The sequence below is a fragment of the Oreochromis aureus genome, linkage group 16 (assembly GCF_013358895.1).
Source record: "Oreochromis aureus strain Israel breed Guangdong linkage group 16, ZZ_aureus, whole genome shotgun sequence".
Lineage (NCBI taxonomy): Eukaryota > Metazoa > Chordata > Actinopteri > Cichliformes > Cichlidae > Oreochromis > Oreochromis aureus.
In genome coordinates, this window is record NC_052957.1 from 28,756,688 (window position 1) to 28,784,192 (window position 27,505).

The 27,505-nt window shown below is 42.5% G+C and overlaps 1 protein-coding gene and 1 pseudogene across 1 annotated transcript; both read left to right on the forward strand.

Annotated features, from left to right (window-relative positions):
• The first annotated feature begins 9,239 nt into the window (after positions 1-9,239).
• On the forward strand, positions 9,240-17,214 carry LOC116324323 (olfactory receptor 6N1-like). The gene is made up of 4 exons (XM_039599782.1): positions 9,240-10,137; positions 16,223-16,443; positions 16,762-16,821; positions 16,930-17,214. Exons 1-4 carry the CDS (start codon positions 9,240-9,242, stop codon positions 17,212-17,214), a joined length of 1,464 nt encoding a protein of 487 aa, XP_039455716.1.
• Positions 17,215-26,383: 9,169 nt separating this feature from the next.
• Positions 26,384-27,300, forward strand: LOC120433505 (annotated as a pseudogene).
• Positions 27,301-27,505: the final 205 nt, after the last annotated feature.

A 27,505-nucleotide genomic window follows, 5' to 3' on the forward strand; every position in this document is an offset into this window, starting at 1 on the left:
TCAATCATCCAGGAAAGTAGATCTCCAAAAGTTGAATCTGTTCATCTGGACATCCAGATGAACAGATTCAACTTTTGGAGATTTACTTTCCTGGATGATGAGAATGCATCAAGACATTTTCGATTCTGTTTAACGATTCGATTCTTTATCGATTCTCTTATCGATTCTTGTTTTTAAAAAGGAGAACACTAAGGTCGATTAGCTTAGAACTGTTTTATATCTTCTCTTTCAACAAGATAGAAATTTAGGAGTAACATGGCCTTACAAACCCAACAGTGAGATCTTAAGAGATCCACAGCCTACGGCTCTTCAATGGGGTGTCACAGGGTCCCCGGGAAAATTGTAAATGTAAAATAATAAAATAAATATTCTTCTGTAGCAATAACAAAGTATAACATAAATTATTCTGTAGCAATTACACAAGAATATCCAGTAATGTCCCTGCCTACAATTAAACACATTCACTTACCATCTGCTGTGGCAAATGGCTGCAAGGTTTTGACCACAAACTAGTCACTGCTCGGTGACATGCGGGCCTGAAAAGAGGCGCTACCGGTAGACTGCAGCGACAACTGCCAGCGGCGCCAGCCAGACTCTGTCTGTCTGTCTCATCATGGTCACCTAAATGCACAATGGCAGGTTTTGTAATAAAGCAGATCGCGCTAACATAATATGCACTGTTAGTTGATTATTTACCTGCCGCGTTAACGGAGATGACGTGCAAACGTTACCGCTGCTGCTGCTGGGTTGACATTCACGAGTCCGGAGCGGAATTAAAGACATTCATTTAAGTTCATCGCGTGTTTTGTGAGCAAATGCTTTTGCATATTCGTAGTGTTTCCTCCCTTAATGAAATATCTACTTTGCAAGTATTGCAAGTTGCCCTGAACGGATGACAATCCGTTCTCGTAAAGTATAAACAAACTTCTAAGCGTTTGAGCCGCTTAGGCGCCATGTTTCCTGCCAGGTACGCTCCGATGCGCCGCAACGTGGTGACGTCATTCGGGGCGACTGGAATCGATAAGGGAATCGTTTGCAAAAATGGCAAACGATTCCAAGGAATTGAAACAGTGGGAACCGGTTCTTAACAAGAACCGGTTTTCGATACCCATCCCTAGGTGTGACTATTGCAAAATGAGCAGTTTTTTATGCAGATATAATGGTCACTCTTGTAACTCTTCAGAGTAGTTTAAAGGATTTTGTTTTAATTACCTCACATGAAAGTAAAAATTTGAATTAAATACATTTTATAATATAGCCAGTAAATATATTTTACTGAATTTCTAAATTCACATAATCAAATACAGGAAAAAACAGTCTAAAATAACTATAATAAAAATAATTTTCTAAATGAATGTTAGATATATTCCAGTATTACACTATTAATCGGTTGTGTACCACAGGCCACTAAGCTGGGAGTAGTACTTAGAAGACCATCTCTTCACTTAGATGTTTTAGCTAATAATAGACGAATAGGCAACCTTACTGTTATCTCAAAATTGTAGTAATTGTAAAAATAGTTGTAAAATAGCTAACTGTTCATCGTCAGAGGAATGGTTTATTTGAACAGTTTCAGTCATGTTTCAGAGCTCATCACAAAACAGAAACAGCTTTAGTGAAGGTTATAAATTATTTTGTAATGGCCTCTGACAGTCAACTCATCTCTGTGGTTGTCCTGCTTTACCTCAATGCAGTAAATTTAAATTTCACACACTAAGGTTATCACTCATAAATGAGGAGCAGGACTCGTCATTACTCATCACCAAATCATTTTCCAATATTAAATAACGCTCTTTTGATCAGTGCTCATTTTATGTAATTGGTCTACAACTAGTTTCATTTTTAAATTTTTCTCCACTGATGAATTGATAATTTTTTAGATTTATTCCTGTAGGGCTGTTTTGGAAGCCAAACAAAGGTTGTAAAGGTTATATATCCTTATTTAAGGTTATATTGTGTGCGCTTGTGTGTTTTGTTTTGTTTTTTTTGTGTGTGTGTGTGTGTGTGTGTGTGTGTGTGGTCTTAGAAGAATGAAAAAAGTAAGTTCCAACTGTATTATGCAATTTTACTTCAGGATTAGGTGACAGAAATTAAGTTGACAGTCCATAGGTGATATAAGGCTACTGTAATGAGTATCATTAGTGAGCTTGCATCACACCTGCACTGTGTAAAACAGCAGGCCAAGCCTCAGAGGAGTGGCCTGACTACAGCCAGTCTCTAAACAGCTAATTATCTCACAGTAGCTACTATGAGAAGGACTTTTGGGATGTTCTCCCATTTATCACTGTCATTAGCAGGATCTGTGAACCTGATCTAATGTAGTATATCACAACAAACATCCAGTATACCTTTGGGTCTTCACACCAGAGAGAAGAGAGAGACGGAGATAATTTATTATTTCAATGGCCTCCACAATGTGTCACTAAGTTGTAACTATCACAGACGTAACTGTCAAAAGGATAAAGTGGCCAACAAGTCATTTTGTCTTTTGGCCTAAGAGAGCAATTGAACTTGCCTTGTATTAAAAGTTTGGTATTAATTATCAGAAACAGGAGCTTTAGAGAGTAGCCTTCAAAGCGTACCTGACTGTGGTGTAAACTAGTATAGTGGATTTTAAATAAACAAGATGTGATTCAAGTACAGATTTTGAACAAGTTTTACCTTCTGAAGTCAAAGTCATCACATGTGCTAACCCTAACCCTCCCCCATACCCAGCAGCAACCATTGCTAGCAGACTGCAGACTGCTTCACGCTCAGCTGCAAACCACTCCAGTGCAAGCTGGAGGCCATTACCTGATGAAACAAACAAAACAACATCATCTCAAGAGGATAAAGAGCTGGTCCGCGACCGGGATGAGTTTCCTGGGGAGGCTAAGGAGTGTGATCCCCTATTGTGGGAGCACACCCTCCTGGGGTTGGGGGCTATGGTTCCCCACACCCTCTATCAGATAGTTGTAATAACTTAAAAGTTAAAATAAAGTTAAAGTTAAATAAATATCAAGTTGGCCAGTTTGGCAAAGCCATAATGATCCACTTGGAAAAATAAATCCATTGGGCATCTTTCTTGGCCTTCAGACAACAATTCTGATTGCTTCAGTGCTGAAAAGGACAGGAAAAAAAAAAATAGCAACATACCGTTGTGTTGACAAGGCATATAACAAGACATAGTTCCTGGGTGGAAACTCAAGGCAATGTTGTCTATGCAGAAACATGACAATAAAAATAAGACTCTAATTAAAACTTTTTTCCATGTTGATTATGTAATCTTCCTAATCTTTCCTGTGCTAACCTTTGTCTCCCTGTGTCTGTGTCCCTGTGTCCCTGCCCCTATCCCCGAGGTCACTGTATTCAATAAACGTTTCACTGTTTGGAATTTTCAGTCTATTGTGTCTGTTTTTGGGTCCAACCTCCACACTTGGCTGCACAGCCTTGACAATATAATCTGGCAAGGAATTAACCAAGCGGACCCAACACGCACCATAATTTTTAAACAGGCTCTCCAGGTCCTAGATAAGAAATGGCAAACTATCATTGATAAGCAGGAGGAACTACTTGCTTTAGTTCAAGAGATGTATTCTAGTGTAACCCCTTGCCTCTGCGTAGGATCCACCAGCTATGGCCCAATCCCACTCTGACTCACGTAAAGCCACCACCCAGTTATTTCCCAATGCGAACTTCATGGTTTCCGGCACAGTATTATGTGACGCTGTTTTCACACACACCTGAAACATTCGCCTGTAAGTCAGGACGATGTTGGGGTTTCTGTCTTTCCCCAGTGATGCCACTAAGCTGTTCCATGTAAGCCATTTATTAAGGGAAAGAGCACTGGCATGGGCCGAGGCTTGTTAAGGTTTCGTTCATTTCTACCTCTCCATATGATGTTTTCCTGAAGGGCATTTGCTCATCCTGTGTCTGAGATTCAGTTCAGCCAAACAATTGCTTAATCTCCACCAGGGAAACTGCTGAGTAGGTGAGTTTTTAGTTAAGTTTCACACCAATGCCACCAAGGCAGGCTGGACAGATTATACTTTACACAGTATTTCTCCAGGCTTTATATTTGAGGAGCTAATCTCTCTTCCGTCACAATCAACAACTGCCTGGGAGACAGGGAGGCAGAAAAGAGTTCTTAGACATTGAGAGGATTCTTTCAGCCCGTCTGCCCCAACTATCTCATCTCCAGCTATTGTTTCAGTTTCAGTGTCCTCCTGCTCTTCTTCGGAGCTGCAGCACATACAAATCGGGCATTTGCGCTTGACTCCAGAGGAGAGAGAGAATTTCCGTGCTTGGGTTTGTTTCTTTTGCACTTTCTGCTCTCCTTGATCCCGGGCTGAACAGAACCTCATTGATTACAAATTACTCAACCAGGTAGGCCTCTGACTCCATGGAACCTTCCATTCCTACCACTGCACAAACAGGTGTTCGCCAATATTACGCAGTGAGCCCATTTGTTTAGTCTCCTCTGGTAGCCACTGGGAATCCATCTCCTTCTTCACCTTCTTCTCTCCTGACAAACCCCTCATCTTAGGTTATTCCTGGCTGGAAACAATTAACCTCCATATGGTCTGGCAATAAAATAAACAGCTGGAGTCTGTTTTGTTTAGCCAACTGTGTACAATCTGCACTACCCCCCAGCTCTAAGGGCTCCGGTTTGATTCACTCCCCCCGTGCTGATTGGCTGAGGAAGAAGTAGCCATGGTAAACCAATCACATGACCAATTTAAGATCATAAAGCAACACGATGCTATGTCAACTATATACCAGTTTTTAAATTATGTTGATAGGCCACATAAAACCAGAGTTATGTTTTTTCCTGAATGCTATCGCTATGTTTAATGCAGGAAGAAACGGTGAAAACAGCATTTTCTAAGGAAAGCACTTTAAACCACTCTCTGCTTGCAAGCAAAAACACACAACCCCCCCCCCATTCCTATTGGTGGAAAAATTTACCATGTCAACCAATCAAAAAATGGTTTGGCAACATGTGGCATTTGGTTGTTTAGGAAGTGGGCGAAGTTTTTGGAGTGATGAGAGATGGAGATGTGAGAGATTTGTGACTTTTAGCTTGTTTGGAGTGTGTAGTTAGTGTGTTGTATAGTTAGTGTGTAGTGTAGTAAATAGTTTTGTTTTGTTTTTTTGTATGTTAGAACAATGAGGCGACTGCTGACTGTCGCACTTGCTGCCAAAAAGGCAGACTGCAGTGTAAACACAGTCTCCAGGTGAAATACAGGAGGAGTGATACACCGTCTACAGGTATTAGGCTAGTGATGGCTCCTTTATCTTATAGTAACCAGAAATAATTTTTTGGAGTGAAACAAATAATTTGTGTGGCATCTTATTTGATGCAGAATGTCTGATTGTTCTGTAAATAGTTTGAAATGGTTATTTAAAAAAATGTCTTGGCTGCATTTTTAGGTACATAGCTACAAATAACTTTGTGGTTTGCAAAACTTGTGCATAGGTTTTAAAAATGTACCATTTATATTTGCATTTCAGGTTATGAAATTGATTTGTTAATGTTTGTGTTTGTTATCAGTGAAAAATATAACTTTTTTCTTTTTTCTACTCTGGATTTATGTTTTTTGTCTGATTTTTGATTCTGTCTTAATCAGTGTTGGGACTAACTCGTTATTAAGTAACGCGTTACAGTAACTACGTTATCATTGTGGTAACGAGCACGGTAACTAGTTATTATGCCAAAACCAGGAACGCGTTACTCGTTACTGGGATTTAGATAGGCTCGTTACTCGTTACTTCGTGTGGTGGATATCGCGGAGCTTCCACAGATTCAATAACATTAGCAAGTGGTGGAGGCCAGCAGGTGGATGAAGGAAAAGGGAGGCAAGAGGAGAGACCCGAAGCGGCCGCCGGTCCGAGTATCAGGTGAACTGAACTTGAGGTAAGAAGTTATGACCTGCAGTCTATCTGGGTCAGATATAAACCAAGTTTAGGTGGAGTTTATTTTCGTTGTGCTGACTTTTTACAGTCAGTTACAATAACTCGTACTGCGTACTAGCTAGCATGACGGAGTTTCTATACAGCTGGGTGGGTGCTATGTTACTGATGTTGAACTTTATTTTGTTCATACGGTTAATTATTAGAGTTGCCAACCGTCCCGTAAAAAACAGAATCGTCTGGTATTCAGAGAAAATATTACGCGTTTGGTACTGAGGTGAAAAGGAACACAGTTTGTCCCGGACTTCAGCTACAATGAAAAAGACACAAAGCTGAAGCTGCACAGCTGCCTCTTCATCTCTCATTCTCTCCCGTTTCTACTTCAATCACGAAACTGATCAATGATCAGCTGATCAGCTTTTCTCTCTTGTTTATTTATCGCCCACTTTGCGCCAGAAAGAGGAAACCAGCGGATGTCGCGTTAAACAACAGCAGCACGTTTAAGCTTGATCAGCTGTTGTTAGAATTTATTTAATATTAATTTCTAGTATCAGCTGATGTTTGCTGGAGCCACAGCTGTAAAGCTGCTGGTCATGATATCGGTTTGTATATCTGGTGAGAGGGAAACATGAAGATGAAACCAGGAGATGTCCTTACTGAATCATCAGAGCTGAACAGGTGATGGAGAAACAGGTTTACCTTTTAGGTGACATGAATGAGTTGAAGGGAAGTTATGAACTGTTTCTGAGAGACAAATAACACCAGGATCCTTTTCTACGTAGCTGACAGCTGGTAACTGTGCAGGTCTAGCAAAGTTTTGCCAGGGGTCCAGGTAGGGCATTAACAGGGAAAGGGGGGCACAAGGAAATAGTTTTCTTTATTATTCTCATTTAAAATGTCTCGCTTTTAAACAAATAATTATCTGAGTCTTGCAACAAACAATTGATAGATTGATACATATATACCATCAGAACAGTGTACATCACTGTCACAACAGCGTTTGTTTTCATTCAAAGGCTTTATGATTTTTCCTATAATGGTGGGCTGGTCTCTAGTCAAAATGCCCAGGATGATTTTTTTGTCCCAGTCCAGCTCTGTATGCAGCTCATCTGCAGTCTGGTGTTACCTACATCTTCCTATTCAGAAGGCAGAATTTCCAAGTTCTGAGTACAATCAAAAGCACCACGACTGCAGTTTTTGTGTTGGATGTAAAAAGCAGGCTAGAATCATGGCGGCGGTCAACGACGGTCCAGGCGTGGGATTTCTCTCGTGGAAATGTGCACATTATTTTTTCCTTTCTGTTGGTAGGTGGCACAGTGCACTTGTGGCAAGTAAGCAAGCTAGAAGACTGGCAATCTGGCTGGGTATCCAGTTACAGAAGCAACACATTAACAAGAGAATTCTGAGTAAAACCAAAGTTACTTTCCTAGTAACTAGTTACTTTGAAAGTAACGAGTAACTTGAAGTAACTGAGTTACTTTTTTAGAGAAGTAACTAGTAATGTAACTAAGTTACTAATTTAAAGTAACTTACCCAACACTGGTCTTAATACAGTATGTTAAAATAAAAACATGTGAGGTTGTAAAGAATGATACCAAACAAGGCAAGGTAAATAGTTTTTAAAGGTGAAATGTAGAGGTAAAGTCAAAAGTAGTCAATAACGGCCAATTATACCTCAGTTACTAACTCCATCCATCCATCCATTCGCTTCTGCTTATCCCTTTCAGGGTCGCTGGGGGCGCTGGAGCCTATCCGCGCTGTATAGGGCGAGAGGCGGGGTACACCCTGGACAGGTCGCCAGTCTGTCGCAGGGCTAACACACAGAGACAGACAACCATTTGTGCTCACATTCACTCCCGCATTCACACCTATGAGCAATTTGGATTAATCAATTAACCTAACCCCACAAACTGCTGTGGTTAGCACTGTGGCCTCACAGCAAGAAGGTCCTGAGTTCAATTCCACCATCAGGCCGGGGTCTTTCTGTGTGGAGTTTGCATGTTCTCCCCATGTTTGCGTGGGTTCCCTCCGGGTACTCCGGCTTCCTCCCACAGTCCAAAGACATGCAGTTACTAACTTAATTACTTTATTCAAGAAGTAACTAGTTACTATAACTAGTTATTTTTTCAAAGTAACTTGCCCAACACTACCCCTAGGTCACTTCAGGTATTAGGTCGACACCCTAATGCTCCGAATGTCTTGAAGGCTCTAGTTAATGATGTATTAAGAGACTTAAAAATTAATATTTTTATGAATATTTTGCTTACCTGGATGACATATTGATTTTTTTCAAGTTCCCTGAATAGCATGTCATCCATGTCTGCAGTGTCCTGCAACAGCTTCTGGAGAACAGGTTGGGTTTAAAGGCTGAAAAATGTGAATTACATTCTTCCTCTGTGACTTTTTTCGGACTACATTCTGGCAAGGACGGCAAGTGAAGACTGATCCAGCAAATGTGCGGGCTATGACCCAGTGGCCCACTCCCAGCCTAGTCGACAACTGTTGCAGTACATCCTTGGCTTCCTTAGTTTCTACCATAGGTTCATTTACAACTATAGCCAGGTAACTGCACCCTTTACACCACCCACTTCCAGTAGAGTCCCCTTTGTCTGGTCTGCAGAAGCACCAGTAGCCTTTACCAAGCTTAAGGAGCACCTGACACTAAACTGCAATTTGAATTTAACTTATTTAAATTCAGTTTCTGATGGCACAGAGTTTTGCCCATAGTTAGTATCTTGCCCAAGGATATTTGACATGCAGACTGGAGAAGCCAGAACAGAGATAAGCCTGAGATAAGCTCAGGTTTATCGCTGTTTGAGGCTTCTGTAATATCACCCATCAATCTTGACTGGCGATGAGGCCTTGCTCAAGGGCACTGAACAGAATAAGAAATATGCAGACCTTCATCGCTCCCTCGTTCCAGTCTACACCCCGTGTCAGATAAAGAAATTCCTGTAAAGTCCTTGTCTGGCAAGCTTGCTCCTACATCAGATTTTATGAAATCAACTCTGTGATTAGCGCTTCAGCACGTAAGTTACCTGCCACTCTTCGCATTCATCCTAAATTCCACATTTCTCAAGTTAAACCAGTTCAATCTACTCCATTGTGTAAGATTTAATACCTCAGCTAAAAAGATTTTGTGTCCTGCAGTGCTAAGCAAAAGAGAGTGAAAAAGGTGAGATGAACCTCCAGTGTTCAGCTCCTTGGAGGCTTGATTTGTCTGATAAAAACCTTCCACAGACTGTAACTGCTCACTGTTTGCATGATGGTGCATTTTTCAGTATTTTCCATTTATACACCTTGTGCAATTTGTTTAATGAAACATTTTGTAGTTTTTTAAAACAACAATGGATGAAGAATTAAATGTTACCTATATAACTTTTGATGGGCATGTGGAAATTAACAAATACAGATATGTTTATTTTTTTATTCTGTTCACATTATATATTCTAATAACTTGCAGTAACTCTATTATTATATACCTCATTTTGATTCATAAAAATCTCCACGAACCTATGTACATTTTTATTGCAGCATTGCTACTGAACGTTGTCATTTACAGCACAACTATTTACCCAAAACTCCTGATTGACTTTTTATCTGAAAAACAAATCATATCATATTCAGCATGTCTCTTTCAGTTTTTCATAATTTATTCTCTAGGTTGTTCTGAGTTCTTTCTCTTGGCAGCCATGGCCTATGACAGATATGTGGCTATATGTAAACCTCTACAATATCCAACCATCATGAGAAAAAGCACTGTGAGTATTTTCCTGGTCATAGCTTGGCTTGTACCTGCTTCTAATATTGCAGTCCAAGCAATAGGAATGGCTAAAAGTAAACTGTGTTCCTTTCATTTAAAATCAATATTTTGTAACAATACAATTTACACTCTTCAGTGTGTAAGATCAAGGTTAGTTACTGTATTTGGTATAGTTAGTTATTTAGATCTCGTAGTATTTCCTATACTTTTTATAGTTTTCACATACACAAAAATATTCATAGTCACTTATCGCAGTTGTAAAGAAATTAAGAAAAAAGCTGCAGAGACCTGTTTACCCCACATGTTAGTTTTAATTACCTTTTCCTGTTTAGGTGTCTATGATGTAATCATGGCTCGAATGGAAACAGATTTTCCAAAAACTGCACGCTTAATAATGACATTACAAGTAGCTTTCTATCATCCTTTATTTAATCCATTCATATATGGGCTTAAAATGAAGGAAATTTCTAAACATCTAAAAGGTTGTTTTGTCCACCAGTGTCATGAATTTAATTTGTAGAATTTAAACCTGTTAATAGCTGATAACATTTTTCTGGGTGCATGTTCATTGTAAATATGCCATAGTTTAAATCTGTTTTACGATCATAGTACTTATTTTTTTATAATTATTTTTTATATACTTACATAAACGCTAGAGCGGAAACTTTACTAAAAATTATATTCATGCTGGCAGGTACTATGTTAAATCTTCAAGAAAATTTTCTTCATCAGTTAATCGTATATAGTGTTAATTGTTATGTATAATTCAAAGTAAATGAGTACAATGTTTGGAGTTTTCAGCTCTCCATTCTCGTGAAAAAAAGGCTTTCCAGATTCATTTTAGACTTCTAACCCTAAGTAGGCAAAATGAGGAAAAGCATTTTTCATTTGACTACAAATTGTACAAGTTAAAAATTTGGCATTTAACACTCACACCCAATACTTCAGACAGTTAGGATCAACAGTTAATTTAGATAAACTTGTATTATTTTTGACTGACAGTCAACAGAGACCACAAGCATGTTTGAAATCAGAACCTTGATGCTGTGGCAGTGTTTACAGTACACCAGTACTACACTAGTAGAACAGGGCAATGCGGAAAGGACATTAACTTGCAGTTTATATGTTTTGCATATGTGTTGTGAATGGAGACTAAATAAGTAATGAAGACTAAATAGATTAAGAGGTTTATACATTCTCATCTAAATGCTTCAAAAATTATATCTGCAGGCCAGAGACATTACATCTGAATAACCATTTATCAAGCAGTAGGGTCTGATTTCCTTACCTACTTTTTAGCTTGATTTCTTTCTCAACATGAGAAAATGCATCACCACTGACTGAGATACACTACCAAGTGGCCATGATAGTGTATAGCAGTGGCATGTGATGACTTTTAAAGAAAGGCCTGCAAAAACAACTTGAGTGTGTTATGGTTTGAGGTTGAGTCTCTCGCAAAAGCTGCTGTCCTGACTCATAAGAGTGCTTTTTTTTTAGGTATTCAAGCCTTTCATTTTTTGAAGGTATTATCTCACTGACTGGCACTGTGGTGGACCAAGTTCCCATCACTATTTTAAGAGATACCTGTGGCACAATGTGGTGCAGTGCCTTTTCTGACCAGATTTCCTATGGCTCAGATTTGTTGGTGTGGGGAATAAAATAGTGCCACTGATACCAATCATTTGTGTTTGGCTATAGAGTGCAGCTTATTAAAGCTCTCCAACGCAACTATGATTACCTGTTTGTCTGCTGCCCAGAAAAAAAATCCATGTGACCCAGCCGTGTCATACATATTCAGTGATGGTATTTTACTGAAATACAAAGAAAAGATTCCCCAGAATCTGGAATGGAGTGTGATGTGGAGACTCAGGTGGTGGTGCTAAAAGAGTACCATCTTCAGGTTTTGCCTATGATCACCATCTGTCTGGTCATTTAGGAATTAGGTAAACTTATGACAGAGTGCTCTACTATTTTTAATTTACACAAGTCATGTCAGACCACAAGGTCAGGATGTGGTGAAGAGATTCCACAAGACTTTGAAATCTATACATCGAAAATATAGTGTCGAGTCTAATGCAGAGTGGGGTGAGGGTCTGTCATTGTTGGGTTTTAGCCCAGCTGAGGTTGGTTTTTGGACACACTGTGTGTCTGCAGATGCTGCTGGAGTGTTGTTTGTAGAAGAGCCCAGATCGGTCCATAATGTGTTAGACTGTATAAATTCATTTAGGGAAAGGCTATACACTGCGTGTGAGCTGGCACATAGTTTCCTCTCTGATGCACAGTCTAAAATGAAGGAAACTTATAATTTTTTCAGGCAGGAGAATGTGTTCTAGTTCTCCTCCCCATGGTTGGTTTCAGTCCTTGTTTGTGTGATCCTTAACGAGGTAAAGCGCCAATTCAGTGACACTGATTACCTGAATAAAACAGCTAATAGGAAGAAAATTTAGAATGTGATTGGCGTATCAATGTTGAAGAAATATGTTGATTATGGAAAGAGTCACATCAATACACCTGTGACTCAGGCTCCATGTGACTGTGGTGTCACCCACTTACAGACCTGAGGCAGGTGGGTTGTGTGTGCAATCTGTTCCAGGTTCCTGTGTGAGTATGACATATTTAAACGTTTTGGAAGACCCCGAGACTCATTTATCCTATTTAGATAAGCTAGTCGTGCTTTTTGGTGACAAATCCACAGTTCTCAAGCATGACATACATGTTGGTGACATGTATGTCATGCTTAACAGCATTAAACAGCATGCCTACTTTTTAATCTACTGAGGTGGGCTGTTATGGAAAAAAGAGGTGGAATACCTTTACCAGTCATTACCAAACTGGATTCCGTTCCACTCCTGGCATAGATGATTGAATGGATAGAGTATGGTCAGCCAATTTAGTTGCAAAACTAGATCTCCTGAAAGGTTAGTGGCAGGTGCCTCTTTCCCATTCTGCATCTAAAATCTCTGCTTCTGTGTTACAGGACCACTTCCTGAAATATAGTGTAATTCCATTTGGGTTGAGAAATACTCTTACTACTTTCCAAAGGCTGATGAATATAGTACTCACTGGTGTCAGCAATTGCAAGGCTTAGTTAGATGCTATTGTGGTTTATTTGTCAACATGGTAGAGCACTTGGACACTTTGTGGAAAGGTGTGCCAGGTTGGAGGCTGCTTACTTGAACTCAAAACTTTCAAAATGAGTTTGGAGAGGCTGTGGTCACCTATCTAGGAAAACAAGTACGGCAGGGCAAGTGCGCATTTTTTTGGCCAAGGTACACACCAATTTAGACTTTCCTGCGCCAAAGATATGGCGCCTCCTCCACCAATATCTGGGTATGTGTGGCTACTACTGTGGTTTTAGCAAGACTGCAGTTTTTCTTTTGGCCTATTTGTCAAGTCCTGCCAACCCTTTTGTGTGGACCTTTGAATGTCAGGACCAGTGTTGGTCAAGTTACTTGAAAAAAGCAATCAGTAACTAATTACTGATTACTTCCCCAAAAAAGTAATCCCGTTATTTTACTGATTACTTATTTTCAAAAGTAATTAATTACTTAGTTACTTTAAAAAAAAAACGATTTACAACCTGAATAGGTGATAAAGCAATAGATCTTTCAGCCCAGTTTTACTTTTTCTGCATAATCCATGTTGAGCTAGTTAATAGGTATGCCCTCATTGTCATCTGTTGTGATTTTATTTTGAAAGGATGCTTCCTGTTATGCTGCGGAGTATACGCGAGAGTTCAATAAACAAAGTCACATTGGTGTGAATGTTCCGGTAAAAAGCCGATGCCCCACGTGTGATTATTCCTCCGTCTAAATAATAAGTATCTTCAATATTCATGCAGATTCGGCTGGAAGACCCGTCTCTGCTAACAATCCATCATACAAAATGTAATCAAATGGAAAAGTCTCTTTTTAAAACTTGTTTTATTAGTTTTAATCTTTTAACTTTATGCATCAAGCAAAAATTTAATTATATGCTGGTTTCAAGATGGCGGCGCGCACAGACGAAGCGGCTTACTGCAGCTCTCCCTATATGTGCCTTTTTGTATGTCTAATGTGCTTATCGTACATTGTAAGGGCATCCATCTACACAACTAGATGTTACAGTTGTCTGGAGATATTGGACATCGCTTTCCAAACAAAGATGACAATCACCAGCGACTTTCAACGCACACACAACATTCCGGACAGGATAGCGAGACCAGCGGGATCTCCGTGGATTGTTGTCAGATCGAGCAGGCGCAGACGGCGAAGAGAGAGGAAGCAAAAGCGGGGCTGCAGAGCTGGACTACTGGCTAGGCTAAGGAAGCAGCCACTCAGAACTTCGCTGCCTTCGCTGTGTGGGCCCCCTGCCAAAAACTAAATCCAGACACCAATACATACTTACAATAATGTGTTCAGCAACAAGGTTCCCGGAGGCAATTCCACTACGCACGCTGAAAGCAAAACCGGTAATAAAAGCACTAATTAAGTTTTTCTCTACTTTTGGGCTTCCAAAGGTTATTCAAACAGACCAAGGAACAAATTTTACTTCAAAAGTGGTTGCGCAGGTTGTGGATGAGTTGCAGATAAAACATATAAAATCCAGTCCATGCCACCCGGAAAGTCAGGGTGCTCTGGAGAGATTCCGTCAAACCCTCAAAGCTATGCTGCGCAAGTTATGTGCAGAGTCTGGTAGAGAATGGGATGAGGATCTGCCGTTATTGTTGTTTGCCGTCAGGGAGGCCACTCAGGAATCCTTGGGATTCAGTCCTACGGATCTGGTGTTTGGGCATGTGGTCTGCGGTCCCCTCCGGCTTCTGATGGAGAAGTGGTTGTCAGAAACTTCTGAAACTCAACATAACATCCTTGATTATGTTAGTGGACTTCGGGAAAAACTCCACCTCGCATGTCAGTTAGCTCGGGAAAATCTGACACATACGCAGGCTAAGATGAAAGCTCGTTATGATAAAAAGGCTGTTTGCAGAAGTTTCCAGCCAGGCGAGAAAGTGTTGGTATTGCTGCCTGTGGTAGGGTCCAGTTTGCTAGCCCAGTTCGCTGGCCCATATGTGGTGGAACAGAAACTCAGTGACAACAATTATGTGATCCAGACCCCAGACCGCCGGAGAAAGTCTAGGGTTTGTCATATTAATATGTTAAAGTCGTATCACTCGAGGAGCCCTTTGGGTGCGCCATCTCCAGTGTGCACCGCTAGTGTTGTTTCTCCTTGTGAACCCTCTGATGACGGACTGCTCCAGAAAAGTGAAGCGCTGGGTAGCGGCCGGTTGAAAAATTCGGAGATCTTAAATGATTTAGACACATATTTAGCCCACCTGTCTGAGCCCGCTCGCGGTGACATCACTGATCTGATAGAGAATAATTTATCACTTTTTTCTGATCATCCTCGTCAAACTGCAGTCCTGTGCCACGACATTGACGTGGAAGGACATAAACCAATTAAGCAGCATGGCTATCGAAGTCGACTATCTTTTAGAACACGGATTAGCCATTCCGAGCTTCACCGCATGGAGTTCGCCGTGTGTGCTGGTACCAAAATCCAACAACACTCCTCGGTTTGTATTGTATTGATAGAGTGGGATCGGCATCTTTTGTAACCAAACTTGATCTGTTAAAAGGTTACTGGCAAGTACCTTATGGCCAAAGTACTGGCGGGCGTGAATAACTGTGATGCCTACTTGGATGATGTTGTCATTTACTCATCCACCTGGTCTGACCACTTACAAACACTCTCTCTCGTTTTCAGCCGTTGTCAGAAAGCCTCGCTTACTCTAAACCTGGCCAAATGTGAATTTGGCAGAGCCACCATCACATACCTGGGAAAACAGGTGGGTCAGGGACAGGTACGGCCGGTGACTGTGAAAATACAGACGATTGTCGAGTTTCCAGTCCCACAAACGAGAAGGGCGCTGCGCCGATTTCTAGGAATGTGTGGTTATTACAGAGGTTTCTGCAAGAACTTCGCCACTGTTGTCGTTCCTCTCACCGATTTGATCAGCCCGGTGAAGCCTTTTGTGTGGACGCCTGTTTGTCAGACTGCTTTCGAGTCTGCGAAAGCATTGCTGTGCAGTTCCCCTGTTCTTATGGCACCTAATTTCACATGCCCTTTCAAACTCGAGGTTGACGCTACTGCGTCTGGCGCAGGAGCTGTCCTTATGCAGGAAGACCATCACGGTGTGGATCGCCCAATTTGCTACTTTTCCAGAAAGTTCAACAAACATCAGATGAACAACAGCACTATTGAAAAGGAAGCCCTTGCCTTGTTGTTAGCCCTGCAGTATTTCGAGGTGTATATTGGTTCCAGCTCTATACCTGTGCAAGTATCACTGACCATAACCCATTGGTGTTTCTCTCCCAGATGCAAAACTCAAATCAGAGACTTATGCGTTGGTCCCTTCTTTTGCAAGATTTTAACCTGCAAATCAAACATAAGAAAGGGACGGAAAATGTCATCGCTGACGCCCTGTCAAGAGCAATTTCTTAGTTTGGAAATTAAACAATAGGAGGATTGTTTAATTCTTATGGAGGGGGGTGTTACGAACTTGCTTGCTCATGTGTTTGTTTTGTGCAGGTGATGTATCTTTTTATATTAATTCAGCTGTGCCAGGGCCCTGCTCCGGTTGGTGCGTGGATACACCGCCCCGACGTGACTGGTTCCAGCTGGAGGACCCGCCCATTAAAAGGAGGCTGGAGTGCCGCGGCAGGAGAGGTCCTCGCATTTCTCCTTATGACCCAGCAGTGTTACTGTGGCAGCCTCTGGCTGCAGTGCGGCTCGAAAGTGTTGGAAGTGGAGTGGGTAGGGGTGAGCTGCCGTTTCTTTTAATCACCAGTTTTTCTCCTGTTTTGAATTAGTTAAGGAGGTCAGACTCTGTCTTTATTTTTGACTTTGCTTTGGTAAGGTCAGGGGTGCGGGATTTGTGTAGATTTGTTTTTGTTTATTATTTTGGCCTTGGCTCACCCTGAAGTGTTGACACTCTTGTTTTGTTGTTCTCTTTTTCTTTTCTCCACTTTGTAAATAAATCACATTATAATGAACGGATTTGTTTCCTGTGGCTGCTCGGGTCTTGGGGGGGAAGCAAGTGCCTCACTCATGTTATTGCCTGGCCCTAGACGGGTCGTAACAGCACTGTTGTGGATAGACACTGCTCTCCTGACCTGGAGTTCATGACGGTGAGGTGCAGACCCTTTTTCTTGCCTAGAGAGCTAAGTGCTGTAATAATCACGGCAGTCTATATAGCACCGGTTGCTAATGTAAACACAGCTCTCTCTCTACTTTAGCCCATAAAGAGGACCATCACCACCTGGCCTGAGGCCGCCCTCCCCCGATTGCAGGACTGTTTTGAACACACACAGTGGGATGCCTTCTACAATCAAGATCTGGCAACATTCACAGATACGGTACTGTCTTACATCAAGTACTGTATTGGGAACGTCACTGTGAAAAAGTGCATCAGGGTGTTCCCGAACCAGAAACCCTGGATGACGAGCCAGGTCCGTTTGCTCCTCCGGGCCCGTGATACAGCCTTCAGGTCAGGTGACAAAGAATTGTACGGCATCGTTTGAGCCAACCTAAGGAGGGGCGTCAGGACCGCCAAAGTAGAATACAAGAGGAGAATAGAAGAACATCTCAATGATGCCAGGCAGGTGTGGCAAGGCATACAGACCATTACCTTTTTTTTTTTTTTTTGCCTGTCCCGTTTGGTTCTTCATCAGAATTATTGTCTAAAGGCGAAGAAAGATGCCCAACGGATTTACTTTACCAAATGGACCATCCCAGCCTTGCCGTAATGGTCTATTTGATTCACCTTTTATTGTTTATTTTATTTTATTTTTGTCATGGCTGTGTGCAGGCAGGCACGGAGAAAGGACCCAAAATGCAGGACTCGGGGGCAGACGTGGACTCAAAAACACACAGCTTTATTGCTGGATAGCAACAGAACAGAACTAACCTAAACTGAGAAAATAGAAAATGAACTAAGCAGGCTGGCAGACAGAACACACAGTTAACATGAGGGTTGAAGAGGCGTTAACGACGCGACAGAGAACAAAGGAAACACAGGGCTTATATACACATGGCAGTCATCAAGGGATGAGAGACAGGAGGGAACACACCTGGGAGAAATCAGAGCTGACGGGACAGGGGAAACGTAAACTGAACACACTCACATGAGACGGGACCTTCAGAATAAAACAGGAAGCACCACGACAGACAGAGACACAGACGCAGACTCATAAGCAAGCACAATAACATCACGGACAAACAGAAGACCAAACACAGGCCACCTAAACTAAACATGAGGGCAAGCTAACAAAACCAAAACCAGAAATACTCATCGGCAAAGGAACAGAACACAATTACAATCAAAACAGCATCACCAGAGGATAAGAAATGATCCATAAAGGAAAAACAAACCAAAGCATAAGAAACCCAAAATGCTGGGTCGAACCGACCCAGGACCGTGACAATTTTATTTTATTTTCACTTGCTAAATACGGGACAGACTTGACTGGGGAAAAGAAAGGGGGAAAAAGAAACAGGGAAAGAAAAACAGCGGGGAAGAGGAACAGTGATAAAGGGCAAAAACCCCCAAAAACCAACAAAATAAGCAGACAAAAAATACATATATCAATCACCTGGATCACCTGTTGAGAAAGAAAAAAGAGAAAACAAGCAGAAGAAAACAAAAGAGCAATATAATAAACAACATCACGATGATCTATGGGAATATAACAGTAAATACTAAATATTAAACATTATTGTGCAGCACGTAAGATTGACAGCGCACAGTGTGCTGCTTTGAGGTAGGAGCCAAAAGGGTGTAGTTTGTGTGTGTGAGCACCTGTGTGTACACCTGTGAGCGTGGGCGCGCTTGTATTTAAAAAGGTTCCTTCATGTAATGATCTGCTAGAGGGTGTGGGGAGCCACAGCCCCGTCCTCCAGGGCATGAAGCAGGTATGGAGGAGATCAAGACTCCAGACATCCAGAGGCCCCCAGAACACAAGAGACCAAGGAAGACCAACAGAGGGGCAGCTGCACCACTATCCCAGAAAGAACTGAGGAGAGCCCCAGATGAGGGGTCACTCAGCAGCCGCGGAGCAGAAGCCGGGGGGGGTTGCAATGACATGCCTGTGAGCTCTGCTGGCAGCCAGCTGTGCCAGAGTGACCGAGCCCCAGGCTGAGAGGCCGAGGGCACCCCACCCCCGAAGTGGCCCGAGCGAGCCCCAGGTTCCAGGCACCGACAAGCAGCCACCAGGAGTGAGTCGGTGTGTACCTGGACGCCCATCCCCGGACACAAAGAACCACCAATGCACCGATGTCTGAGGGCGTCTGCTACTGGCAGGGGAAGTGGTGGGGGGAGATAGGCCTCCATACCTTGGAGGGCCTGAGATGTCCCCAGAGAGGTGTCGTCTGATACCCAACCTGACATATAGACACAGACATACAGGCACACACAGATACAAACATCCATTCCCACCCTCATACTCTCATATGCAATTACTCAGCACTCACCCAATGTGGAGACAGACATAAATAGACACTGTACACACAATCACACTCCCCAAGCGTACTCTAAGCCCCAGGTCTAGGTACCCTTGCCCCTGGAGGGGGAAACTGCACCCAGACCCAGGTAGTGTTACCCTTTTCCCTGGGGTGGAGAGAAGCAGACTGCCCCGACTCGGCAGCAGCAGGGAGGCCCCACATTCCAGACCCCAATCGGGCGGCCAACTCCTCCTCCTAGCCCCCCTGCTCCAACAGGCAGCAGAGAACGGGGGTGTGTGAAGACTCCAAACCTCCTCTATGTAGTGTTGATGCATGTGTGTTCTAAGGTGCATTTAAAACCCAGGAGGGCATGGAGCTACCTGCCAGAGAGCAGCAGGTAAGTGCATAGCCCCTCCTGATAGCCCTCAATGTCTATGTGTATTTAAAATTGAGAGGTGGGCAACGACGCCAGGGGTGAGGTTGTACACCCTGATGGTCTTTTGGATTCCGTGTAGCGTGTCCACCCCCAAGGTCCTATATGTATGTGTTATGAGAGTGTGAGTAATGTGAATGTCTAAGTTGTGGGATAAAACTGAGGCACAGGCAGCCATAAGGGGACAGACGGGGGGATGCCTCACATACAGACCATTACCAACTACAAAGGATGTTCTGTGACACCTGGGGGCTCAGATGTGGGGCTAGCAGAAGAGCTGAACAGCTTTTTTGCCCGTTTTGAGTCTCAAGCACAGCACTCAGCCACACCACTCCAACGACCACCACAACCCACACCAGCCTCTAGCAATCCCCCACTCACTCTCGAGACACAAGATGTGAGGTGTGTACTCTGTGCAGCAAACCCCAGGAAGTCTGCAGGCCCCGATGGAGTACCTGGGAAGGTCCTCAAAGCATGTGCCGAGCAGCTAGCACAGGTATTCACTGACATCTTCAACCTGTCTCTGGAACAAGACGTCATTCCACCTTGCCTGAAATCTACCATAATCATCCTCATCCCCAAAAAGTCACCCATAACCAGTCTCAGCGACTTCCGTCCAATTGCACTAACCCCTGTCATCTCCAAGTGCTTTGAGAAACTGGTTTTGGGGCACATCAGAACTTGCCTTCCCCCCACTCTGGACCCACACCAATTCGCATACCGGACTAACAGATCGACCGAGAACACCATAGCCATCGCACTCGACATAGCACTGAGCCACCTGGAACAACAGGGGAGCTATGTCAGAATGCTCTTCATTGACTTCAGCTCTGCCTTTAACACAATAATACCAGACATTTTGATCATCAGGTTAACCAGCCTGGGGCTCCCGCCATCCACCTGCTCTTGGATAAAGGACTTCCTAGTCAACAGACCCCAGCGGGTGAAACTGGATCCTCACCTCTCTTCCCCTCGCACTCTGAGCACCAGCTCTCCCCAGGGCTGTGTACTAAGCCCACTACTCTACTCCCTCTACACATACAGGGAGTGCAGAATTATTAGGCAAATGAGTATTTTGTCCACATCATCCTCTTCATGCATGTTGTCTTACTCCAAGCTGTATAGGCTCGAAAGCCTACTACCAATTAAGCATATTAGGTGATGTGCATCTCTGTAATGAGAAGGGGTGTGGTCTAATGACATCAACACCCTATATCAGGTGTGCATAATTATTAGGCAACTTCCTTTCCTTTGGCAAAATGGGTCAAAAGAAGGACTTGACAGGCTCAGAAAAGTTAAAAATAGTGAGATATCTTGCAGAGGGATGCAGCAGTCTTAAAATTGCAAAGCTTCTGAAGTGTGATCATCGAACAATCAAGCATTTCATTCAAAATAGTCAACAGGGTCGCAAGAAGCGTGTGAAAAACCAAGGCGCAAAATAACTGCCCATGAACTGAGAAAAGTCAAGCGTGCAGCTGCCAAGATGCCACTTGCCACCAGTTTGGCCATATTTCAGAGCTGCAACATCACTGGAGTGCCCAAAAGCACAAGGTGTGCAATACTCAGAGACATGGCCAAGGTAAGAAAGGCTGAAAGACGACCACCACTGAACAAGACACACAAGCTGAAACGTCAAGACTGGGCCAAGAAATATCTCAAGACTGATTTTTCTAAGGTTTTATGGACTGATGAAATGAGAGTGAGTCTTGATGGGCCAGATGGATGGGCCCGTGGCTGGATTGGTAAAGGGCAGAGAGCTCCAGTCCGACTCAGACGCCAGCAAGGTGGAGGTGGAGTACTGGTTTGGGCTGGTATCATCAAAGATGAGCTTGTGGGGCCTTTTTCGGGTTGAGGATGGAGTCAAGCTCAACTCCCAGTCCTACTGCCAGTTTCTGGAAGACACCTTCTTCAAGCAGTGGTACAGGAAGAAGTCTGCATCCTTCAAGAAAAACATGATTTTCATGCAGGACAATGCTCCATCACACGCGCGCCCAAGTACTCCACAGCGTGGCTGGCAAGAAAGGGTATAAAAGAAGAAAAACTAATGACATGGCCTCCTTGTTCACCTGATCTGAACCCCATTGAGAACCTGTGGTCCATCATCAAATGTGAGATTTACAAGCAGGAAAACAGTACATCTCTCTGAACAGTGTCTGGGAGGCTGTGGTTGCTGCTGCACGCAATGTTGATGGTGAACAGATCAAAACACTGACAGAATCCATGGATGGCAGGCTTTTGAGTGTCCTTGCAAAGAAAGGTGGCTATATTGGTCGCTGATTTGTTTTTGTTTTGTTTTGAATGTCAGAAATGTATATTTGTGAATGTGGAGATGTTATATTGGTTTCACTGGTAAAATAAATAATTGAAATGGGTATATATTTGTTTTTGTTAAGTTGCCTAATAATTATGCACAGTAATAGTCACCTGCACACACAGATATCCCCCTAAAATAGCTAAAATTATAAACAAACTAAAAACTACTTCCAAAAACATTCAGCTTTGATATTAATGAGTTTTTTGGGTTCATTGAGAACATGGTTGTTGTTCAATAATAAAATTATTCCTCAAAAATACAACTTGCCTAATAATTCTGCACTCCCTGTATGATTGCAGTCCTGCCCACCCAGAGAACATCATTGTCAAATTTGCTGATGACACAACAGTGATGGGGCTGATCACAGGTGGAAATGAGGCGTCTTACAGAGATGAGGTCCTGAGACTGGGAGAATGGTGCGCATCAAACAACCTGGCACTTAACATCACCAAGACCAAGGAACTCATCCTGGACTTCAGGCGGAACAGAACTGCCCCTTCCCCCCTGCACATTAACGGAGAATGTGTAGAGCAAGTGGAGTCCTTCAAATTCCTTGGCGTCCACATCTCTGCAGACCTCTCCTGGGCAGCTAACACCGCAACCCTAGTCAAGAAAGCCAAGCAGCGGCTACACTTCCTAAGGGTGCTCAGGAAGGAGCAACTAAACACCCCGCTGCTGGTGACCTTCTACAGATCCACCATTGAGAGCCTGCTGACCTATGCAGTGACAGTGTGGCATGCCAGCTGCACGGAGGCAGACAGGAAGAGACTGCAGAGGGTGGTAAACGCAGCACAAAAACTCATCGGCTGCCCCCTGCCCTCCTTGTCTGCCATCTACAACTCCCGTTGTCTTAGTAGGGCCAGAAACATTTTAAAGGACACTACCCACCCCGGTTACCATCTTTTCAACCTAATGCCCTCTGGCAGGCGCTATAGATCCATAAGGGCCAGAACAAACAGACTCAGGGATAGCTTCTTCCCCAAAGCTATCACCATACTCAACTCAAACTTGCACAAAAGTAATCTGCACTGAAATATCAATTCTCTGCCTGTCTGTCTCTGTGTCAACACTGTACTGTGTATTTATATTTATATTTAATAAAATAAATAAAGGAACACTTTTTAACCATTACAATCTTTTTTAAAAAGAGTATAACATGACACCAGTTAAACTTTCTGCTGACAAATTTCTCCCTCTCCTCCAGCTTTTCCGGAGATATAATCTCTCCAGTGTGTCCTGGGTCTGCCCCGCAGCCTCCTCCCGGTAAGATGCCCGGAAAACCTCACCCAGGGGGCATCCTTGTCAGATGCCTGAACCACCTCAACTGGCCCCTTTCGATGTGGAGAAGCACCGGCTTTACTCTGAGCCCCTCCTGAATGGCCGAACCTTTCACCCGATCTCTAAGGGAGAGGCCAGCCACCCTTTGGAGGAAGCCCGTTTCCGCCGCTTTCCGCGATCTCATTCTTTCGGTCACTACCCACAGCTCGTGACCATAGGTGAGGGTAGGGACATAGATCGACCGGTAAATTGAGAGCTTTGCTTTTACACTTGGCTCTCGCTTCACCACAGTGGCCGCATCGCTGCGGCCGCTGCACCAGTCCATCTGTCGATCTCCCGCTCCCTTCTCCCATCACTCGTGAACAAGACCCCGGGATACTTAAACTCCTCCACTTGGGGCAGGAACTCGTTCCTGACCTGGAGTGGGCACTCCACCCTTTTCCGGCTGAGGACCATGGCCTCAGATTTGGAGGTGCTGATTCTCATTCCCACCGCTTCACACTCGGCTGCTAACCGTTCCAAGGGGAGCTGGAGGCCATCACCCGATGAAGCCAACAGATCCACATCATCCGCGAAAAGCAGAGATGCGATCCTGGGACCACCCAAGTGAAAGTCTTCCACCACTTGGCTACGCCTAGAAATTCTGTCCATAAAAATTATGAACAGAATCGGTGACAAAGGGCAGCCCTGGCGGAGCCCATCACCCACCAGGATCGAGTCCGACTTATTGCCGGCTATGCGGCCCAAGCTCTTGCAACGGTTGTTTAATGGACTGAATGGCCCATGGCAATGGGCCAGACACCCCATACTCCCGGAGCAGCCCCCCCACCCCACTGGATGCTAGGGTGGGGGGGGTGCTCCCCCAGGAGCCAGGAATCGGAGCAGCCAGGAGGAGTAGACGATTCCCAGCTACCTAGACTAGCAATTGGGACATGGACTGTTCCTCTCTGATGGGAAAAGAGCCTGACTTAGTGCACGAGTTTGAGAGGTACTAGCTAGATGTACTATGGGTCACCTCAACGCATGGCTTGTGCTGTGGAACCAGGCCCCTGAAGAGGGTGGGTATCCTTGTTTCCAGTTGGCTTGCTGCCTCAAAGTTGGGGTTTCATTCTCTGTGGTGTAGCATAACTTAAGCAGCAAGGAAGGTGATAAGTAAATAGCATTAGCAGACAATTGAAGTTCTTTTAAGCATACTTTATTGCTGGCATCTCCATTTTACCATAAAACAATCAATCAGGCATGCAAAAATCCCACTTGCTTTATACAGGACTTTGCCCACACCTGACCTCGTTAGTCTCTACCATTGAAACAAATAGGTCAGACCAAACAATACAATTCTAAACAAAGAACAGGAATAAGATTATGCATGAAATTGACAAACTCATTTACTCAGCTAAATGGTTTGTAAAGTAAAACACTGCATACAATATAACTCAAAAGGCTACTTTAAAGAAAATAAACAATACTATACAAAATGAAAAACCCTCCATTTGGTTACACCCAATGATGCAATCATTGACCTCATGACCCTATATAAACAGGAAGTACTGGGCGGCCCTCCCATATATCTGTCTTAAATATAGGACCTGAATAAACAGCATGGACACCATGGTAAGTATAACCAAAGCAACATAAAGAAACATAATTTACCAGACATTTGCCTGTGAACAGAAGAAAATTCAGATGACCTGATGGTTAGTAGTGTTTGCTTTAAAAACATGCATGAATGTAAAGGATGTAACTACTGCTACCACAAACAAAACCCGGGATAGTGTGTGTTAAGAGAAGTTACACCAGCAATGTCTAAATTAAAGCATTATGGCTGACTGTAAAATAACAAAGAAATAAATTAAGATAAGATAAGATAAGATAAGATAAGATAAGATAAGATAACCTTTATTAGTCCCACACGTGGGAAATTTGTTTTGTCACAGCAGGAAGTGGACAGTGCAAAAGTTATGAAGGAAAAATTAGAATAAGATAAAATAAGAATAAATACAGTACACAGCTGTACAGAATAGAATAAAATAAAATAAAATAAAATACTATATACAGTAGAATAAAATAGAATAAAATATACAATAAGATAAAAATAGAATACAAATGCTATATACAACTGAGTAAAAATACAACGATGCCAGAAAAGATTATTGCACATTAGTGTTATTGCACATGTGTGGATGTGTGTGTTTGATCAGTTAAAGTCTTTGTTGTGGAGTCTGACAGCAGTGGGGAGGAAAGACCTGCGAAATCTCTCCGTCCCACAACGTGGGTGCCGCAGTCTCCCACTGAAGGAGCAATACAAATTATCAATATGGTTAAGGGACAAGTGGTAAATGAGTTCATGCCTAACCACTTTGTCACATTCTCACTTTTCTCTTCCTGATTTTTCTGTTTTATGTCACAATTAAACCTGGGTTTTTGGTTGCGGAACAAACGCACTGTCCTGGGACGGGCATCTATGGACACCAGCTAATGTAGTCACTCACAGTCTCTTAGTATTCATAGTTTTTGCCTGTGGGGCCTCTTTGAAAGTGCTCCAGTCTGTGGCCTCTAAGCATCCCTGAAGACTAGCTTTCGTACTTTCAGTTCAGGTAGGGCTTTGTCTTTAGCCTTTTGTTGTAAACTGGTTTGAGCCGGATTGGTAGGTGATCAGACTTTCCAAAGTGGGATTTTGGTTCAGCTGAAAAGGGATTTCTGATGTTGCTGTAGCAGTGGTCCAATGTTTTATTTCCCCTGATGGAGAAAGTCATAAACTGATGTCTGTTTTTCCACACAGTGCGAGTCTCCCTGAGTCTCGACCGTGTACACGTTAAACCTGTCCGAGCGTTTTATTCCGACCTGAGTTGCAATACAGGAAAACTCCTGACAGTCATAAACTGATGGAATTTAGGCCTGTTTTTCCAGAGATTGTAATGGTTAGAAAATGCTACAACTGATAGTGTAAATTGGAAAGATTGCGTAATAGAAACTTTATTCAATTGAGAGGGTGTGAAAAAAGGTGTGACGGACTTTCAGAGGAGGCTTAAGCCACCTGATAAAAACCTTCGACACACTCTGACTGCTCACTGTGTAAGTTTGAAGATGATGATGACGATGTCTTTAAATTAAAATGACACAACCCAGGGTGCTTGGTGGTGCAGTTTTGAGTCTTCTTTTTCCACCTATACTGGTCATGTTTCCCTCTTTATATGATAAAACATAGTTTTCAAGAATTAATGGATGAAAAATCAATGTTACCTATATAACTCTTGATGGTTTTGTAGAAATTGACAAGTATAGATATGTTTATTTTACATTATGTTCATAGTATATATTCTAATAATCTGCTGTAATTCTACAATTTTGTATCTCATTTGTATTCATCAAAATCTCCATGAGCCTATGTACATTTTCATTGCAGCTTTGCTGTTGAATTGTGCTCTTTACTCTACAGTTGTTTACCCTAAATATCTCATTGACTTTTTATCTGAAAAACAGGTCATATCCTATTCGGCATGTCTTTTTCAGTATTTTCTGTTTTACAGTCTAGCTTGCTCAGAGTTTTTCCTCTTGGCAGCCATGGCCTATGACAGATATGTGGCTATATGCAAACCTCTTCAATATCCAACCATCATGAGAAAAAAGACTGTGAGTATTTTCCTGTTCATAGCTTGGGTTGTGCCTGCATTTCATATTACAATTCCAGCAATAGGGAGTGCTAAAGCTAAATTGTGTTCCTTTTATTTAAATGAAACATTTTGTAACAATAGAATTTCTACTCTTCAGTGTTTAAAATCAGAATTTATTGCTGTCTTTGGTTTGGTTTGTATGCTCGATCTTGGAATACTCCCTCTGTTATTCATACTTTACACATACACAAAAATATTCTTAATGTCTTATCGAAGTTGTAAAGAAATTAGGAAGAAAGCTGCAGAGACCTGTTTACCCCACCTGTCAGTTTTAATTAGCTTTTCCTGTTTAGGTGTCTATGATGTAGTAATAACCCGAGTGGAATCAGATTTTCCAAAAACTGCACGCTTAATAATGACATTACAACTAGCTTTGTATCATCCTTTGTTTAATCCATTTGTATATGGGCTTAAAATGAAGGAAATTTCGAAACACCTGAAAAGGTTGTTTTCTCCACCCCCCAAAATTTGATGCATTAATTCTGAATTGTTAAGATTCTTAAGCTATTTTTAAAATAGTTTTATTAAATATTAAAGTCCTGAACTTGATTTATTCTCTGTTTTTTGCATCATTGTTATAAATTTAAGCTGCAGAATTTAAACCTGTTTTTACCTGTTTTTTGATCACAATTTCTCTGGTATATGTTTATTGTAACATAAATATGTTATGCTTTATA

What these genes read in the sequence shown, in the direction of transcription:
- LOC116324323 (XM_039599782.1), top strand. Translation starts at nt 9,240, where the DNA reads ATGGATGAAGAATTAAATGTTACCTATATAACTTTTGATGGGCATGTG. An exon ending in AATTTCTAAACATCTAAAAG is followed by an intron (nt 10,138 to 16,222) that starts GTTGTTTTGTCC and finishes TGTTTTGTGCAG; the next exon opens with GTGATGTATCTTTTTATATT. An exon ending in TCGAAAGTGTTGGAAGTGGA is followed by an intron (nt 16,444 to 16,761) that starts GTGGGTAGGGGT and finishes GCCTGGCCCTAG; the next exon opens with ACGGGTCGTAACAGCACTGT.